At 37.3% G+C, this 18,864-nt stretch overlaps 1 protein-coding gene across 4 annotated transcripts in view; it reads left to right on the plus strand.

Annotated features, from left to right (window-relative positions):
- MTERF3 (mitochondrial transcription termination factor 3) overlaps window positions 1-18,864 on the plus strand; it is a 30,611-nt gene that overhangs the window by 10,475 nt on the left and 1,272 nt on the right. For 3 of the 4 annotated variants that reach the window (XM_036830732.1, XM_036830735.1, XM_036830734.1), the window contains exons 4-7: window positions 2,397-2,586; window positions 6,707-6,854; window positions 7,237-7,308; window positions 8,493-8,654. In XM_036830732.1, the coding sequence (XP_036686627.1) occupies window positions 2,397-2,586; window positions 6,707-6,854; window positions 7,237-7,308; window positions 8,493-8,654 (572 nt within the window). The remainder of the gene's footprint in view (window positions 1-2,396; window positions 2,587-6,706; window positions 6,855-7,236; window positions 7,309-8,492; window positions 8,655-18,864) is intronic. The other variant, XM_036830733.1, reaches the window with a different exon arrangement.

Raw genomic sequence — 18,864 nt, forward strand, 5'->3', positions numbered from 1 at the left:
AGAATCATGTATTACTCATTTTTTATATCCCCATAAGTGCCTTGTCCATGAGAGGCATTCAGTGACTATTTTTTCAAGTTAATGAAATCGTGAGTAAGCCCAAGTATTTGTGCTGACAGCAGTGTGCTCTCCTGGTGAGATTCTGCTCTCCTGTTGCTGTTAAGAAGCAGCTTTTCAGGAATTCGATTTCGGCACAGTCAGGGTGTGACGGCGCATGCTGAGTGGGGCACTTCAGCACATGTCAGCTGTAATATTGAGATAAGTTTGGAGTCCGAACCCTTTATGTTATTTTCAAAGCATCCCTTCCCACACTTATCACAGATTTTGGGGACTAGTTTCTATCTTATTTATCCATCCATCGGATAATTTATTTTTCTATTAGTATTACTTTTAAATTATAAAAGAATTACATCTAGTTGTTAAAAGTGCAGACTGTTACAGGAGAGAGAACTCTTACCATCTCTACATTTCCAGTTCCACTTTCCAAAGGTAACCACTGTCACCAATTTGTTGAGTGCAAATTTTCTACCCAAATACATATATTACCCCACCTTTTTCTATGCAAATACATGTATTACAGAAAGCCATACAATGGCTTATGTAGTCATACTTAATATTATTTTTAAAATTCTGTGTTTTCTTCTAGTAGCTTTAGAGTTAGTACATATTTAGATTCTTAATCTATCTGAAATTAATTTTTGTATCAGACATAGAAGGAATTATTATTTTTCAAATATATAGCTAGAGGTCCCATTATATTTTAATGAATAGTCCATCTTTTCCCTCATTGATTTGAAATGTCCTTATTGTATACTAGATTTGTAGTTCATCCTGGATCTGTTTTTGGTCTTCATTCTGTGTCTTCATTCTGTGTGTATGTGTGTTTGTGTAATCTATTTTTCTGTTCATGATCATCTTATATCAATACCTGTTTTAATATCAAGAAATTTGGGTTTGGAATTATATTTGGATCTAATAATACATGGAATTATAATTTATTTTTCTGGTTGTAGACACCATTAAAAAAAAGTGCTTTTATTTCATTGTTTTTATATTTAAGACTGTAAAGTTCCATCTAGAAATCGGTTTGAGAGTTACATTTTAACCTGAAGAAATATTTTTAAGAATATAAAATTTAAGTCTAAACTAAAGTTTTACATTATTTTCAAATGTTTATTTTAAAGATAAGGAATAGGCCTTTCCTATTCATGTTTAATTTTTTAAAATCAGATAAAAGGAAAAAAGCGAGAGAATAAAATGCTTAGTTTTTTTGTTTTTTTTTTTTTAATTTTATTTATTTATTTATTTATGGCTGTGTTGGGTCTTCGTTTCTGTGCAAGGGCTTTCTCTAGTTGCGGCGAGTGGGGGCCCCTCTTCATCGCGGTGCGCGGGCCTCTCAACTATTGCGGCCTCTCTTGTTGCGGAGCACAGGCTCCAGACGCGCAGGCTCAGGAGTTGTGGCTCACGGGCCTAGTCGCTCCGCGGCATGTGGGATCTTCCCAGACCAGGGCTCGAACCCGTGTCCCCTGCATTGGCAGGCAGATTCTCAACCACTGCGCCACCAGGGAAGCCCAAAATGCTTAGTTTTAATGAGAATTTTGAATCAAAGGTTACGTTGATTCCCTGCCTAATTAATGTGGACATCTAATAATATCCATAACCAAAGTCAAATAACAACTTGCTTTCTCCCCTTCTTAATCTCTCCTGTCCCTTGTCTCATTTACTTAGATTACCTAAGATTCTAAGGATATGTGAAGGCGGAAGGTGGTATACTTTCTGCTTCATTTTGTACTTGAGGGCTGTGTATGTTCACCTGCTTCATGCAGACATTTCTTGAGCTCCTTCAAGGTACTTGTCTTTATGCTAAAGGCCTGGAGAATACAATGAGTAAGACACAGGGTAACTTTTATTCCTTCTGTGGAGGCGATCATAAACAAATTTTTAAAATAATGCTTATAATTAAAGAAATGATAAACTTCAAAGAAAGTAACAATTCATAGGGTTTGTTACCCTGCAGAATTACCAGTTAAGCAGTTACTGTGGAGATCATTAGGGGCTCATAAGCATCCTGCAAACAATATTCAAGAAACCATCGGTAAAGATGATGATCCTAGGTCAATATGACGTAGTGAATTTGTTTTGGGTGGAAATTTAGCCCCAAATGCACTGTTTTCCTTTATACGTGGCTTTGAAATAAGTACTACATTTTTTTAAAATTTATTTTTATTTCTGCAACCAAATTAGTTTAAAAATATTTAGAAGTTTCTATTGGCCTGTCTCAGATCTCCTTGGGATGGGTTGTTGATCTCCATCAGTAATTTCTTGTGTTTCTGTATATAAAGTTTAATGACTCAGCCAAGCAGTTATCTTCAAATGGTGTTCGTAATTTATTCCAGGAGTGGATTTATCCAAGATAGAAAAACATCCGGATGCAGCCAACCTCCTTCTGCGACTGGATTTTGAAAAAGACATTAAGCAGATACTCCTGTTTCTTAAAGATTTGGGCATAGAGGATAACCAACTGGGAACATTCCTGACGAAAAACTATGCTATTTTCTCTGAAGACCTTGAAAATCTTAAGACCAGGTAGGGCTTTTAGAATGATTTTCACGTAATCCTAGAAGTGACTATGAAGAAATATATGGGTAAGTTATTTTTTTAAGTCTCAGCAGCACAAGGATCTACTGAGGTAATTAATGAATGTGAATGTTATTTTTTTGTTATGGACCTTCTTTGATCAAAATTAAGTTTCTAAATCAGTTCTTTTGTTCAACTACCCATTATTATTTTTATGTTTTCAACTTAATGCTAAGTCAATCCTTTGGAAACTGGGATAAGTTTTTTAAAACATCCATTATCAATGGCTAAATTATCTGCTAGTACACTTAAAATTCTGAAAGCCTGATCTTTTCTATTGTTCTTTCTGGACAATTTTTGATGGTAGACATGTGACCTTGTTTTGGCAAATATTGTATAATTTGCTTAATCATTTCTGTCTATTTTGGTTTTTCCTTTTGTTCTTCTTTAAATAGCACTTTTATAAACATCTTTGTACTTCATTCAACATTCAAAGAATTTATTGCATCTGTGAGAATTGATACAGTGAGATAGTATTGATCTGTGAGGTAAGAATCCTGCCGGGCATTGGGCACACCAGAGAGTGAGACAGAGTCTGTGTCTCGTAAGTTCACATCTTGGATTTATCATCACCCCCACCTCTCACGTAAATTAGGTCTTCCCGGATTGCCTGAATGAGAGCGCTGTTCACTCCGCTGCCCAAGCAGAAATACCGGTGTTAACTTTGGCTTCTCTTCTTTTATCATCCACATCTAATAACCTACCAAGGCCTGTTGGTTCTATTTTTATCGCTCTCAAATCAGTCAATGCATTTCTCTTAATCTTCACTTTGAATACTTTACCTCGGGTCCCCATCATTTCACGTGAAGAATACTGCAACTGTCTCCCAACTAATCTGCCTCTAGTCTTCTCCCCCTAAACTATTCTCACACTGGTTTCAGAGAGCTTTGCAGTTCCTTGAACTATCAGAGTCTAATGTCTCTGAACTGGGAAAAAAACAGAACAAAAAAAAACTACATTTCTTATATTGAATAGTTTGAACCCTTATTATATATGCAGGGCACTTAGATAGACACACACTCTCCCTTCATGTGACTTACAGTCTGGTGTAATATAGACAGGCTATTACAATACAGGGGAGGGAAAGGATGATTCTAGGGGACTCAGTCTGACATGTCCAGCTCTGCTCCTCCTGACTGTCTGGAACACTCATTCTCTCCCCATTTGAAAACCAACTTGCCCTTTTGCTCAAGATTTAGTTCAAGAAAGAGTACATACCAGGAGGTGGAGATCATTGGGAACTGTTTCAGAGGCTGCCTACTGCACCATTATTATTAATCTCCCCATTTTACAGGAGAGGCACAGAGAGGTTAAATAATTTGCCCAAGATTACCCAGCTAGTATAAGTGGCAGTGGGATTCAAATCCACTTAGTCTACCTCCAGAGTCCTGGCTACTACACTGTACTGTCTCCCTAGTTTTAATTCTATGAAGGAAACATAAGCTTAAAAGCAGCTTAAGTTAACTTGCTCAAGATCACACATGCTCCTAACAATTAAAGAATACTCTCATGTAATAGTATAGTCTAATGTTTCCTAAACCTGGCTGACTGCCAAATTAAAGTGGAGCATTTTAAAAAGTTACTTGGAATTTTGTAATAGGTAGTTTACCACATGTACTCAAAAGGGTATACAGTGAAAAATAAGCTTCTCCTGGAAGAGGCAAAGGTATGATAATCTTTTTTGAACTTACCTTCTGGCTCTGGTATGTACAGCAGTCTTATTTTCTAGAATTTCTATAATAGCACTGATTGCATATACTTGTTTTCTTTTCAATGAAGAGAATTTGAAATGTATTAAAAAGTTGGTTGATTCTTTTTAAGAATTTTCAAATGAATAATCTGCATTTAAGTTATTAGAAATTTTCTTTCGGCTGGGCCTTATATCTTAATTTTTTATTGGAAAAGTTATCACAGTAGATAACAGTTTCAATAATATTTTAATCAGATATTGATCTTTCCTGTATCCAGAAAAAAGGAAAAAAATGGTAATTCTCCTTCCCAACCTACATATTCCTATCCCTCATCAGCCTTGCAAGACCCATCTATGGAGGGAGCTACTATTATCAAGTTTTTTGTTCAACTAGCTAAGAATGTTCTATCATATACAAGCATGTATGTGTATCTGTGTATACACATACACAAGAACACATGTACATACAGTTTGTAGCATTTTTGCATACCATTCTGCACCTCACATTCTTACCTTAACTCTATGTTGGAGATAGTTTTTATTGGCTCTGCCTATTCTTTTTAACCCTTTTATAGTTCATACTATGGATGTGTCTAGTCCCCTTTTGGTAAACATGGTGGTTGTTTCTGGCTTTACTATCACAAAGAAGCTGCAGTGATTCCTCTTATATATACATCATGTCACACATATTGGTGTATATCTGTAGGATACATTTCTAGGCATAGAATTTCTAGGTCAAAGGATATATGCATTTATAATTTTAATCGATATTGACAAACTGTCCTTCATACAGGTTTTCCAGTTTACACTCCCACCAACAGTGTACAGAAGTGCCAATTTCCCTGTTATCCACACTAATACAGTGTCATCAGACTTTATGATTTCAGTTCATTTCATAGATGAAAACATTGCCTCATTGTTTTGGAAATGATGTTTGAAGCATCAGATGTTTGGAGGATCTTTTCTTTTTTTTGAGGATCTTTTCTTATGTCGAACTTCTGTTTACATTTCCTTTTCTATAAATTATAAGTGTCCTTTGCTATTCTTAATTGGGCCTTTTTCTTTTTTTGGTAAGCATTTTTTTATATATTAACAAAATTAGTTCCTTCTCTGGGACATGTTGTAAATATTTTCCCAGACTGTCACTTGTCTGACTTGGTTGATGATTTTTTTTTGCCTTGCATTTTAAATTTTTATGTAGTTAAATTTATCAATTTTTTTCTCTCATTGCCTCTAAGGGACTGGTTTAAAGGGGTAACGTAATAGTCACTGAGTATAAAATATAATAAGTTCCAATATATGGTATAAAAATATTGTAGTCATTAGAAGTAGGCATGCCTGAGTTCAGGTTTCAGCTTTGTCATTAATTAGCTGGTTGTCTAAGACAAGTTATTTAAATCTTCTGAGTCTGTGTTTTTTCAAATGCAATGTGGGAAATTTACCTGGCTCACAGGGGGTTTTTTGTTTTTTGTTTTTGTTTCTCTGATGACAATTAAACAAGATAATGTCCTGGAATATTTTAGGCATTTAATTAAACTGCCTTTTACTATGTTTATAGATTTTAAAAAATCAATAATGTTATTTTATAGTCAAACTTCCTGTATATTGCTACCTTACTTTGTTTCCCAGAAATTTAGCAGGAAATTTCTCAGTTGTTAGCAAAATACATATTGAAGGACCACAGTAAAAATTATTTATGAAAATACATTCTCAATAAATGTACTAAAATAAAAAATTCCAGGAATTCCCTGGCAGTCCAGTGGTTAGGACTCCACACTTCCACTGCCGGGGGCCTGGGTTCAATCCCTGCTTGGGGAACTAAGATCATGCAAGCCGCAGAGCGCAGCCAAAAAAAAAATTTCCTCTTTTCAGTCTTAGCCATGCTTGATGGTCTTTCTTTGTAAAAAGAGTTCTGAATCTCTTCTTAATTTGTGTGTTTTCTATTCTTAGCAAAAAAAAAAAAAAAAAAAAAAAATTAAAAAAAAACTATTTCATTTTTTTCTACCAACTAATAAAATAAGTCAGATTAACTGAAAAGGGAATCTGTCTATTAGTGGATTTCAGAAATATTTTCTGCTTCCAATTATAAATGGAAACCATTCTAGAGTTGGATGGATGCTTGTTTTGTTTTAACCATATTTGGGGCCATTATTATAACCATATTTGGGGCCAAATCTATATTATTATAGATTTCAGAAATATTTTCTGCTTCCAATTATAAATGGAAACCATTCTAGAGTTGGATGGATGCTTGTTTTGTTTTAACCATATTTGGGGCCATTATTATAGAATGTTTTTACTTAAACTTTTTTTTTGGTGTGGGAATATGACACTAGTAAATATTTATCATATGTGCATGTATTTTGTTTGTTTCTCTAGGGTGGCTTATCTACTGTCAAAAAATTTCAGTAAAGTGGATATTGCACAGATGGTCAGAAATGCACCATTTTTGCTGAGTTTTTCAGTGGAAAGACTGGATAACAGATTGGGATTTTTTCAGAAAGAACTTGAACTTAGTGTGAAGAAGGTAAAGAGAAGGGGAGAATTTGTATGTTTCCATGTCAGCTACATTTAGTAACTGTTAAATCTCATGTTTCTAACAGATACTTGGCCTGTATGAATTCTATAAACGCCTGATATTTTCTGTACAAGAATGAATTACCTTGCTAGGTTAATCATATAGCTATATCATTTTGTAATAATTCCATCAAGTTGGTTTTTTAAGTTTTATTCTGAGCATTGGTTTTTTTTCCTCAAACAATATTAAGTTTATGTATTTCTGGGTTCCTTAGCATTTCTCTACTGGGTCATATTTTAAATTTTAGTTTTGTATTCCTAGTAATGCCTTGTTTTTTCCAACCTAGTTGAATATGCATACATATTAATAATAGATTGTTTTATAACTGTAGACTAGAGATCTGGTAATTCATCTCCCAAGGCTACTAACTGGAAGTCTGGAGCCTGTGAAGGAAAACATGAAGGTAGGATGACTGTTAGTTTTTGAGAAATCAGCTTCTTTAAGTGGTTAAGTCCTCTGAAGAGGATAGATTTGCTCCCATCATCTTAAAGAAAACTAGATTGTAAAAGAAGTTATTTCTAAAAAGATAGACACAGGAAATGATATAATAAATCTCTAGCAAGCAGTTTATCTTAGTTTATAATTTTTTCACATGTCAACCAGGTGTTACCTGAGTTAGTCTCCTTGCAGACACTGGTACCCCTAATCCTAGAGGAGCAGGTTAGGTATCTGGATGGGACCTGGAAGCTGCTTCCTTTGCCCAGGGTGAGGGTCTGCGTCTTCGTCCCCTAGGCGGGAGATGAGCTGTGGAGCCTGGAGCCAGAAGGCTTCTTTGAAGAGAGTAGTAGCCAGCACTTTGCTCTCCTAGAACCTGTGCCAACTGCCGGCTCTAGATCTATCACAGAACATACCAGACACTCTTTACTGCCCTCCCTCCAAGAGAATAGTATACAACCAGGGGCAGCTGACCTGTTTGTATACAAAGCTGTCGGAGTATTTGAAATTAGTATATTAAGCCTATTTTCTGAGGTGCCTAAAGTGTTTCATACTCAGCCGTTGAAGAAATGTTTACTGAGCGCCTGCCCATGCCCTGTGCTGGGGAGACAGTCCCTGCCATTGTGGAGCTTACCGTCCAGTGGGGGGATCTCCTGCAGAGTGATGAGGGCAGTGGATTGGTGAGGGAGCATGGGATACTATGAATGCACACAGAGGACCTAACCTACATTTGAGTGTTTTTTTTTCAATCATCTCTGTTTAGAATTCTGACATGTAGTTTTTCCAGATGACATGCATAGGAGTGTGCTTGGGAGCAGAGGCTCAGAAAGCACTTTGAAAGTCTTACTGTTGGTCTGTGTGGTGTAGGGCCCGTACAGATAACCTGACCAGGCCTCCTGTGAGCACCGTTACTCTTATTCCGTAATTATGCTAGCTCCTTTTGGTGATCTTCATGGTGGTCGTCAGGCTGTGACTAGCTCATCCTCAGGAGAGGGGTTTAAAATTCAGGTTACCCCAGAAGCAGGAAACTATGAACCCTTAAGGTCACTGGAATAGCCATCTCCAGATTTTAATGTCCTTATTTTAAATTTTGAGAGAATCAATGTGTCCTCTGGCATATTACCAAAATAACTATTTCTATCTTTCTTTTAGGTTTATCGGCTTGAACTAGGTTTTAAACGTAATGAAATTCAACATATGATCACCAAAATCCCAAAGATGTTAACTGCAAATAAAAGGAAAGTTACCGAGACTTTCGACTACGTGCACAACGTGATGTGCGTTCCGCACCACATCATTGTCAAGTTCCCGCAGGTGAGGAGCGCGTAGCCCGCTGTTCTGTAAGAGCTGTCGTCGCCCTTCATCCGGAGCTGCTCTCCATGTTCACAGTCCGCTCGTGAAAACCCCTTGCTGTTTGTGAAGGAGTCAGGCCAAATGCAGCATAGTTCTGAGAGTCGTGTTAAGGTCACATTTCTCTTTGCGCGTCTTTTTAGCAAGACCACATCTAGCAGCTGCAGTAGATGGATCGCTTGTGAAAAGCTGACGTCTTCTAGGGCGTTCATGTACATCTCCAGAGGAGAAATGAGTGATGAATCTGTTTCCCTGTAGTTCGTAACCTAGTCCTCATTCTGCCTGTTGGAATCTAACATACTCTCTTGTGCTTTTCTCCCTTTAAATTTGAAATAGATCACTTCCCTTAGAGGTACTTTCAATTCTAAATGTACTTTTCCATTCACATTCTATCTAAATCCATTAGTTAACAAGCCACGTTATGATGATCTCCTACCAAAGCATAAAACAGTTCCAGTTAGCTGTCATGCCAAAGCCATAATTATATCTTCTAAGCTAATTAGACTTTTTCCTGTTCTTTACTTGGTGAATGACATTATCTGCTTGTTCACAAGAATGTTAACTTTTTGAAAGCAGATCTTGTCTGATTTATACACTGCTGAATTCCCAGAGCCTGGAACTATAATGGGCCAATTAGTAGGCACTGGATAGATATTTGTTGAACACATGATTGACTGAATCTCATAAAAGTCATCCTTCTTTCCTGTTTGGCATGTGAATAGACACTCAGTGAGTATTCATTGGATAAATGAAAGATTGAATTTCATTAAAGTGATTCCTCTACTCCACTTGCCAAATGTGTTCTTGATGTAAAGGTGGGCAAAGAACTATGACTTTAATATAACTGTCAGAACTAGACTTCATTTGGTGCAGTTCCCTCACAAATAGTAGTGTTTATTTACCTATCATACTTCACTCTGAATGGGCCCTTAATAGAGCATTTTTCTGTTTCATCAAATGCATGTGCATTCATTATAAAAAGTGTTAGAAGCCTGCAGTGGTGAAGATTTGGCTTATCGAAACATTGTAAAGTAAGTAATCTTCAACTAAAAAGCAATGACAGTTAGTTTTCCACTGGGTTGATAGATAATTCAGTGACAGTAGAGCATGATAAGAGAATATGATTTGAGGATAGAAAAATCAATGAGTCATGGTCTGTATTCTTGTGGAACTCATAATCTAGTGTGGAAGACAAGTTTTTAAAATGTAATTGCTTTACATAATGTTAGAGTCTTAACAGATATTGTATACAGCTATTGATTTAATTTAGGAGAGGTAGGAAAATCATAGAAATAATAAGTTATTGATTGTTCATTTACTGTGTGCCAGCTCTGTCTTTACTGCTTTACTTGTATTAATTCATTTAATCTTCACAACAACCATGTGAGGTAGGTACTGTTATTGTCCCTATTTTCCAAATGAAGAAATTAAGCATAAAAAGATTCAGTAACTTGTCCAGGGGCCAGAGCCAGGATTAGAACTCTGGCAGTCAGTTTGAAAACCCATGCTCTTACCTAAGATATACTGCCACTCTAAGAAGTGACATTTGAGTTGTCAGTAGAATGAATTGGGGTTAACAGTGGACAGAAACTTTCCAAGTAGAGAAAACTATAAACTTGACTGGATGCATCAAAATCAGTTGTTTAAAAACACAGATTTTAGGCTCCCCAAATCCTAGCTTCTGGGAAGCCTGGTTATAGACCTGTGGCTTCCATATTGGGAGGATTCTCAGACTCTTAGGGTTCTGGGTAGGATTGCTTTAAAAAAAAAAAAAAAAACCTCATTGGGAATTCCCTGGTGGTTCAGTGGTTAGGACTCAGTGCTTTCACTGCTGGGGGCCTGGGTTCGATCCCTGGTCCGGGAACTAAGATCCCACCAGCTGCGTGGCACAGCCAGAAAAAAAAAGAACAAAAACAGCAACAAAAAAACCTCATTAATGGAAAAATACATTAACTGACAGTGAGTGAATGGATGTAGACTTAAAATTTTTGGCTGGAGCTTTAAAACCTTAGTGCTGTGAAACAGTTTTCTCATGCAGATAACAGTTCTGGTTGGTACATAATTTTATGATTAATTAAAAATTGGGAAACAATTATAACTTTAAAACTACGGTTAGTCATTTCAAAGCAGTGACCATGGTAGGCAAAGGATAACAAAAGCAGTGAGGGTAATGAACATGAGGAAACCACTAGTTCAGGAAAGAGGCTATTATATTCAGGATCCCCTGAAACCTTGTTTCTCCTCTTTCCCTGTGGGTTTCTGTGACGGCAGAGCTGGAGTCTACATTAGGACAGGAGGCGATCAGTAATTCTTTTTTTTTTTTTGAATGTTGATTTTTTTTTTAAACGTTTCTTTAATTAATTTATTTATTTATATTTATTTTTGGCTGTGTTGGGTCTTCGTTTCTGTGCGAGGGCTTTCTCCAGTTGCGGCGAGGGGGGGGCCACTCTTCATCATGGTGCGCGGGCCTCTCATTATCGCGGCCTCTCCCGTTGCGGAGCACAGGCTCCAGACGCGCAGGCTCAGTAGTTGTGGCGTACGGGCTTAGTTGCTCCGCAGCATGTGGGATCTTCCCAGACCAGGGCTCGAACCCGTGTCCCCTGCATTGGCAGGCAGATTCTTAACCACTGCGCCACCAGGGAAGCCCCAGTAATTCTTAAGTTAGGGGTTTTTTTGGTGTTTTTTATTTGTTTTAATCCTTGAGAACTTAACGGATCATTGATAGGATGAAACTTTTCTGACATTGCAAAGTGGCCCCTGGTGGTCAACAACAACAAAAAAAGAGAGAGAAACTCAATCTGAGCCATGACTTTTGGACTTGAAAGATCACACAAATCTGTGATAATAAAGTCACTTTGAACCACTGGGAAAGTAATATCTGGTCATAAGATGTATAAGTGCTTCAAAGTGTTACTATATTTAGGAAATATAGCTTGGGAGCTTCAGAATCATTTGTGGCCTTGTCCGTATGTTGTATGATAATTTTGTAAGTCGAGAGTCGCTGGAAGCGTAATACTTCTAAAGAAATACATCTAAAAGCTTCTTACATCTTTTGACCAGTAATAATGCAGTAATGGGAATTTAGTTACCAAAATGAAGGCAGGGCAGCACATAATTTGTTTCTGCAGAGGGAGTAAAAGATGTTTTGTTCCAAAAGCAAGCCAATCCCATGTTGAGTTAGCACACTATATTTTTTTGGTCACTGTTCTCAAATTACTTTAGTTTTCAACAATGTTTTTCATAATGTCCTTTCCAAGTGATCTGTTATGATTTTGTCTCCACTCGAATATAAAGAAAGACTCCTGGAGGTTATGTGCCATGTGGAGTGTCCCCAGTGTATCTGACATACAGTCAAGAGAAGGACCTGAGACCTAATACTGAATGTGGGTTCATTGGGCCTTGCCAGGGAGCCTCACAGATGTCTCTTCAGCTTAGGGCTCTATTTCAAGTCTGTCCAGATCCCCCAATTCTCCCTTCTTCCTTGCAGCTGGCTTTAGGGACTTAGCCTGCTTCTGGCTCCCTTTTAAAGTTATTGTATTCACTCTATTCCTCAGGAGTTTAACCCTAAGGCAGGATCATTTGAACCCATGAAGTCCAGGTTCATTTCATTTTGATACTAGTCAGAGAGAGCAACAGGAATTAAGAAAGAAAGAAAGGAAAATAGGGAAGCTTCACAGATTATGAAGTCGTACACAATTTTTGATGCCATAAACTTTGATCTCTGACTTTGGTTCTCCAACTTGGCAGGCATCAGAATCACTTGGAGGACTTGTGGGTCCCACTCTCAAAGTGTCTGATTTGGTAGCTTTGGGGTGGGGCCTGAGGATTTGCTTTTTCAACAGCTCCTCTTGTCTCCCTGGATTAGTCTGGTCTCTGCCTACAAGGTAGCCCTTTATTGTTTTACAATTGTTCTGCTTGTTAGTTTTGAGTCCCTTTTAAATCGTAATTTCTTAGCAGAAGGCAAAGGGTTTAAACCATCTAGCATTTATAATAATTTTTGGGTTTTTTTTATTTTTAACATCTTTATTGGAGTATAATTGCTTTACAATGGTATGTTAGTTTCTGCTTTATAACAAAGTGAATCAGTTATACATACACATATGTCCCCATATCTCTTCCCTCTTGCGTCTCCCTCCCTCCCACCCTCCCTATCCCACCCCTCTAGGTGGTCACAAAGCACCGAGCTGATCTCCCTGTGCTATGCGGCTGCTTCCCACTAGCTATCTGTTTTACGTTTGGTAGTGTATATATGTCCATGCCACTCTCTCACTTTGTCCCAGCTTCCCCTTCCCCCTCCCCATATCCTCAAGTCCATCCTCTAGTAGGTCTGCGTCTTTATTCCCGTCTTGCCCTTAGGTTCTTCATGACCTTTTTTTTTAGATTCCATATATATGTGTTAGCATACGGTATTTGTTTTTCTCTTTCTGACTTACTTCACTCTGTAGGACAGACTCTAGGTCCATCCACCTCACTACAAATAACTCAATTTCATTTCTTTTTATGGCTGACTAATATTCCATTGTATATACGTGCCACATCCTCTTTATCCATTCATCTGTCGATGGACACTTAGGTTGCTTCCATGTCCTGCTATTGTAAATAGTGCTGCAGTGAACGTTGTGGCACATGACTCTTTTTGAATTACGGTTCTCTCAGGGTATATGCCCAGTAGTGGATTGCTGGGTCATACGGTAGTTCTATTTTTAGTTTTTTAAGGAACCTCCATAATGTTCTCCATAGTGGCTGTATCAGTTTACATTCCCACCAACAGTGCAAGAGGGTTCCCTTTTCTCCACACCCTCTCCAGCATTTATTGTTTGTGGATTTTTTGATGATGGCCATTCTGAATGGTGTGAGGTGATACCTCATTGTAGTTTTGATTTGCATTTCTGTAATGATGAGTGATGTTGAGTATCTTTTCATGTGTTTGTTGGCAATCTGTATATCTTCTTTGGAGAAATGTCTATTTACGTCTTCTGCCCATATGTGGATTGGGTTGTTTGTTTTTTGATATTGAGCTGCATGAGCTGCTTGTATATTTTAGATATTAATGCTTTGTCAGTTGCTTCGTTTGCAAATATTTTCTCCCATTCTGAGTGTTGTCTTTTCATCTTTTTTATGGTTTCCTTTGCTGTGCAAAAGCTTTTAAGTTTCATGAGGTCCCATTTGTTTATTTTTGTTTTTATTTCCATTTCTCTAGGAGGTGGATGAAAAAGGATCTTGCTGTGATTTATGTCATAGAGTGTTCTGCCTATGTTTTCCCCTAAGAGTTTTATAGTGTCTGGCCTTACATTTAGGTCTTTAATCCATTTGTAGTTTATTTTTGTGTATGGTGTCAGGAAGTGTTCTAATTTCATTCTTCTACATGTAGCTGTCCAGTTTTCCCAGCACCACTTATTGAAGAGGCTGTCTTTTCTCCACTGTATAGTCTTGCCGCCTTTATTAAAGATAAAGTGACCATATGTGTGTGGGTTTATCTCTGGGCTTTCTATCCTGTTTTCTATTGATCTATATTTCTGTTTTTGTGCCAGTACCATACTGTCTTGATTACTGTAGCTTTGTAGTATAGTCTGAAGTCAGGGAGCCTGATTCCTCCAGCTCCATTTTTCTTTGTCAAGATTGTTTTGGCTACTTGGGGTCTTTTGTGTTTCCATACAAATTGTGCAATTTTTTGTTCCAGTTCTGTGAAAAATGCCATTGGTAGTTTGATAGGGATTGCATTGAATCTGTAGATTGCTTTGGGTAGTATCGTCATCTTCACAATGTTGATTCTTCCAGTCCAAGAACAAGATGTTGAGTCTCTCCATCTGTTTGTATCATTTTTAATTTCTTTCATCAGTGTCTTATAGTTTTGTGCATACAGGTCTTTTGTCTCCTTAGGTAGGTTTCTTCCTAGGTATTTTATTCTTTTTGTTGCAATGGTAAATGGGAGTGTTTCCTTAATTTCTCTTTCAGATTTTTCATCATTAGTGTATAGGAGTGCAAGAGATTTCTGTGCATTAATTTTGTATACTGCTGCTCTACCAAATTCATTGATTAGCTCTAGTAGTTTTCTCGTAGCATCTTTAGGATTCTCTATGTATAGTGTCACATCATCTGCAAACAGTGACAGTTTTACTTCTTCTTTTCCGATTTGGATTCCTTTTATTTCTTTGTCTTCTCTGATTGCTGTGGCTAAAACTTCCAAAACTATGTTGAATAACAGTGGTGAGAGTGGGCAACCTTGTCTTGTTCCTGGTCTTAGAGGAAATGGTTTCAGTTTTTCACCATTGAGAACGATGTTGGCTGTGGGTCTGTCATATCTGGCCTGGATTATGTTGAGGTAGGTTCCCTCTATGCCTAGTTTCTTGAGAGTTTTTATCATAAATGGGTGTTGAATTTTGTCGAAAGCTATTTCTGCACCTGTTGAGATTATCATATGGTTTTTATCCTTTGGTTTGTTAATATGGTGTATCACATTGATTGATTTGCGTATATTGAAGAATCCTCGCATTCCTGGGACAAACCCCACTTGATCATGGTGTATGATCCTTTTAATGTGCTGTTGGATTCTGTTTGCTAGTATTTTGTGGAGGATTTTTGCATCTATGTTCATCAGAGATATTGGCCTATAGTTTTCTTTTTTTGTGACATCTTTGTCTGGTTTTGGTATCAGGGTGATGGTGGCCTCGTAGAATGAGTTTGGGAGTGTTCCTCCCTCTGCTATATTTTGGAAGAGTTTGAGAAGGATAGGTGTTAGCTCTTCTCTAAATGTTTGATAGAATTCGCCTGTGAAGCCATCTGGTCCTGGCCTTTTGTTTTTTGGAAGATTTTTAATCACAGTCTTAATTTCAGTGCTTGTGATTGGTTTGTATATATTTTCTATTTCTTCCTGGTTCAGTCTTGGAAGGTTGTGGTTTTCTAAGAATTTGTCCATTTCTTCCAGGATGTCCATGTTATTGGCATATTGTTGTTTGTAGTAATCCCTCATGATCCTTTGTATTTTTGCAGTGTCAGTTGTTACGTCTCCTTTTTCATTTCTAATTCTATTGACTTGAGTCTTCTCCCTTTTTTTCTGGTTGAGTCTGGCTAATGGTTTATCAATTTTGTTTATCTTCTCAAAGAACCAGCTTTTAGTTTTATTGATGTTTGCTATTGTTTCCTTCATTTCTTTTTCATTTATTTCTGGTCTGATCTTTATGATTTCTTTCCTTCTGCTAACTTTGCGGGTTTTTTTTGCTCTTCTTTCTCTATTTGCTTTAGGTGTAAGGTTAGGTTGTTTATTTGAGAATTTTCTTGTGTCTTGAGGTAGGATTGTATTGCTATAAACTGCCCTCTTAGAACTGCTTTTGCTGCATCCCATAGGTTTTGGGTCGTTGTGTTTTCATTGTCATTTGTTTCTAGGTATTTTTTTATTTCCTCTTTGATTTCTTCAGTGTTCTCTTGGCTATTTAGTAGTGTATTGTTTAGCCTCCATGTGTTTGTATTTTTTTACAGGTTTTTTTCCTGTAATTGATATCTAGTCTCATAGCGTTGTGGTAGGAAAAGATACTTGATACAATTTCAATTTTCTTAAATTTACCAAGGCTTGATTTGTGACCCAAGATATGATCTATCCTGGAGAATGTTCCATGAGCACTTGAGAAGAAAGTGTATTCTGTTGTTTTTGGATGGAATGTCCTATAAATATCAATTAAGTCCACCTTGTTTAAGGTGTTATTAAAACTTGTGTTTCCTTAGTTATTTTCATTTAGGATGATCTGTCCATTGGTGAAAGTGGGGTGTTAAAAGCCCCCTACTATTTTTGTGTTAACTGTCGATTTCCCCTTTTATGGCTGTTAGCATTTGCCTTATGTATTGAGGTGCTCCTATGTTGGGTGCATAAATATTTACAACTGTTATATCTTCTTCTTAGATTGATCCCTTGATCGTTATGTAGTGTCCTTCTTTGTCTCTTGTAATAGTGTTTATTTTAAAGTCTGTTTTGTCTGATATGAGAATTGCTCCTCCAGCTTTCTTTTGATTTCCATTTGCATGGAATATCTTTCCCCCCCCACTCACTTTCAGTCTGTATGTGTCCCTAGGTCTGATGTGGGTCTCTTGTAGACAGCATATGTATGGGTCTTGTTTTTGTATCCATTTAGCCAGTCTATGTCTTTTGGTTGGAGCATTTAATCCATTTACATTTAAGGTAGTTATCAATATGTATGTTCCTATTACCATTTTCTTAATTGTTTTGGGTTTGTTTTTGTAGGTCTTTTCCTTCTCTTGTGTTTCCTGCCTAGAGAAGTTCCTTTAGCATTTGTTGTAAAATTGGTTTGGTGGTGCTGAATTCTCTTAACTTTTGCTTATCTGTAAAGGTTTTAATTTCTCCGTGGAATCTGCATGAGATCCTTGCTGGTTAGAGTAATCTTGGTTGTAGGTTTTTCCCTTTCATCACTTTAAATATGTCCTGTCACTCCCTTCTGGCTTGCAGATTTTCTGCTGAAAAATCAGCTGTTAACCTTATGGGGATTCCCTTGTATGAAATTTGTTGCTTTTCTCTTGCTGCTTTTAATATTTTTTTTTTGTATTTAATTTTTGATAGTTTGATTAATATGTGTCTCAGCATGTTTCTCTTTGGTTTATCTGGTATGGTACTCTCTGTGCTTCCTGGACTTGATTGACTATTTCCTTTCCCACGTTAGGGAAGTTTTTGACTATAATCTGTTCAAATATTTTCTCAGACTGTTTCTTTTTCTCTTCTTCTTCTGGGGCCCCTATAATTCGAATGTTGGTGCGTTTAATGTTGTCCCAGAGGTCTCTGAGACTTTCCTCAATTCTTTTCATTCTTTTTTCTTTATTCTGCTCCCTGGCAGTTATTTACACCATTTTATCTTTATTCTGCTCCCTGGCAGTTATTTCCACCATTTTATCTTTCTGCTCATTTATCCGTTCTTCTGCCTCAGTTATTCTGTTATTGACTCCTTCTAGAGTATTTTTAATTTCAGTAATTGTGTTGTTCATCACTGTTTGTTTGCTCTTTAGTTCTTCTAGATCCTTGTTAAATGTTTCTTGTATTTTTTCCATTCTGTTTCCAAGGTTTTGGATCATCTTTACTATCATTACTCTGAATTATTTTTCAGGTACGTTGCCTATTTCTTCTTCATCTATTTGGTCTTGTAGGTTTTTACCTTGCTCCTTTGTAACTTTTTTTTTAAATTAATTAATTAATTTATTTATTTTTGGCTGTGTTGGGTCTTCGTTTCTGTGCGAGGGCTTTTCCAGTTGCGGCGAGCGGGGGCCACTCTTCATTGCGGTGCGCGGGCCTCTCACTGTCGCAGCCTCTCCCATTGCAGAGCACAGGCTCCAGACGTGCAGGCTCAGTAATTGTGGCTCATGGGCTTAGTTGCTCCGTGGCATGTGGGATCTTCCCAGACCAGGGCTCAAATCCGTGTCCCCTGCATTGGCAGGCAGATTCTTAACCACTGCGCCACCAGGGAAGCCCCTGTAACATATTTTTTTGTTGTTTCATTTTTTTTTTTTTTTTTTTTTGATGGGTGGTGCTGTATTCCTGTCTTACTGGTTGTTTGGCCTGAGATGTCCAGCACTGGCGTTTGCAGGCAGTTGGATAGAGCTGGGTCTTTATGCTGAGATGAGGACCTCTGGGAGGCCTCACTCTGATTGATATTCCCTGGGGTCTGAGGTTCTCTGGTAGTCCAGCTGTTTGGACTTGGAGCTCCCACCACAGAAGCTCGGGCCCTACCTCCAGCCTGGAAACCAAGATCCTGTAGGCTTCGTGGTGCAGGAAAAAAAAAAAAAAAAAGGAAGAATGAAAGAGAAAAAGGAGCAGTACAATATCAAGGAATAAAAAACAAAATAAAATTAGAAAGATAAAAAATATATTACAAAAAATAAAACTATAATTGAAACAACTGCAACAGGTAAAATAAAACCACAGCAGAAAAAAGAAAAAAAAAAGGGGGGGGAGGGCAACAAGCCAAAAGGAGAGATCACTAACAAACCATAAAGAATAAAATGAAATTAGAAAAATAAAAGATTTATTAGGAAAATAAAAATATAAAAGAATCAACAACAATGAATCAACAAGGTAAAACAGAACCCCAATCCAAAAGAGGAAAAAAGGAAAGAAAAAAGGAAAAAAAAAAAAAAAGCCTTGGCTATGGGGGTGCAGTTTAGATGGGGGTGGAGTTTA

The sequence above is a fragment of the Balaenoptera musculus genome, chromosome 17 (genome assembly GCF_009873245.2).
Source record: "Balaenoptera musculus isolate JJ_BM4_2016_0621 chromosome 17, mBalMus1.pri.v3, whole genome shotgun sequence".
In the NCBI taxonomy this organism is placed as follows: Eukaryota; Metazoa; Chordata; class Mammalia; order Artiodactyla; family Balaenopteridae; genus Balaenoptera; species Balaenoptera musculus.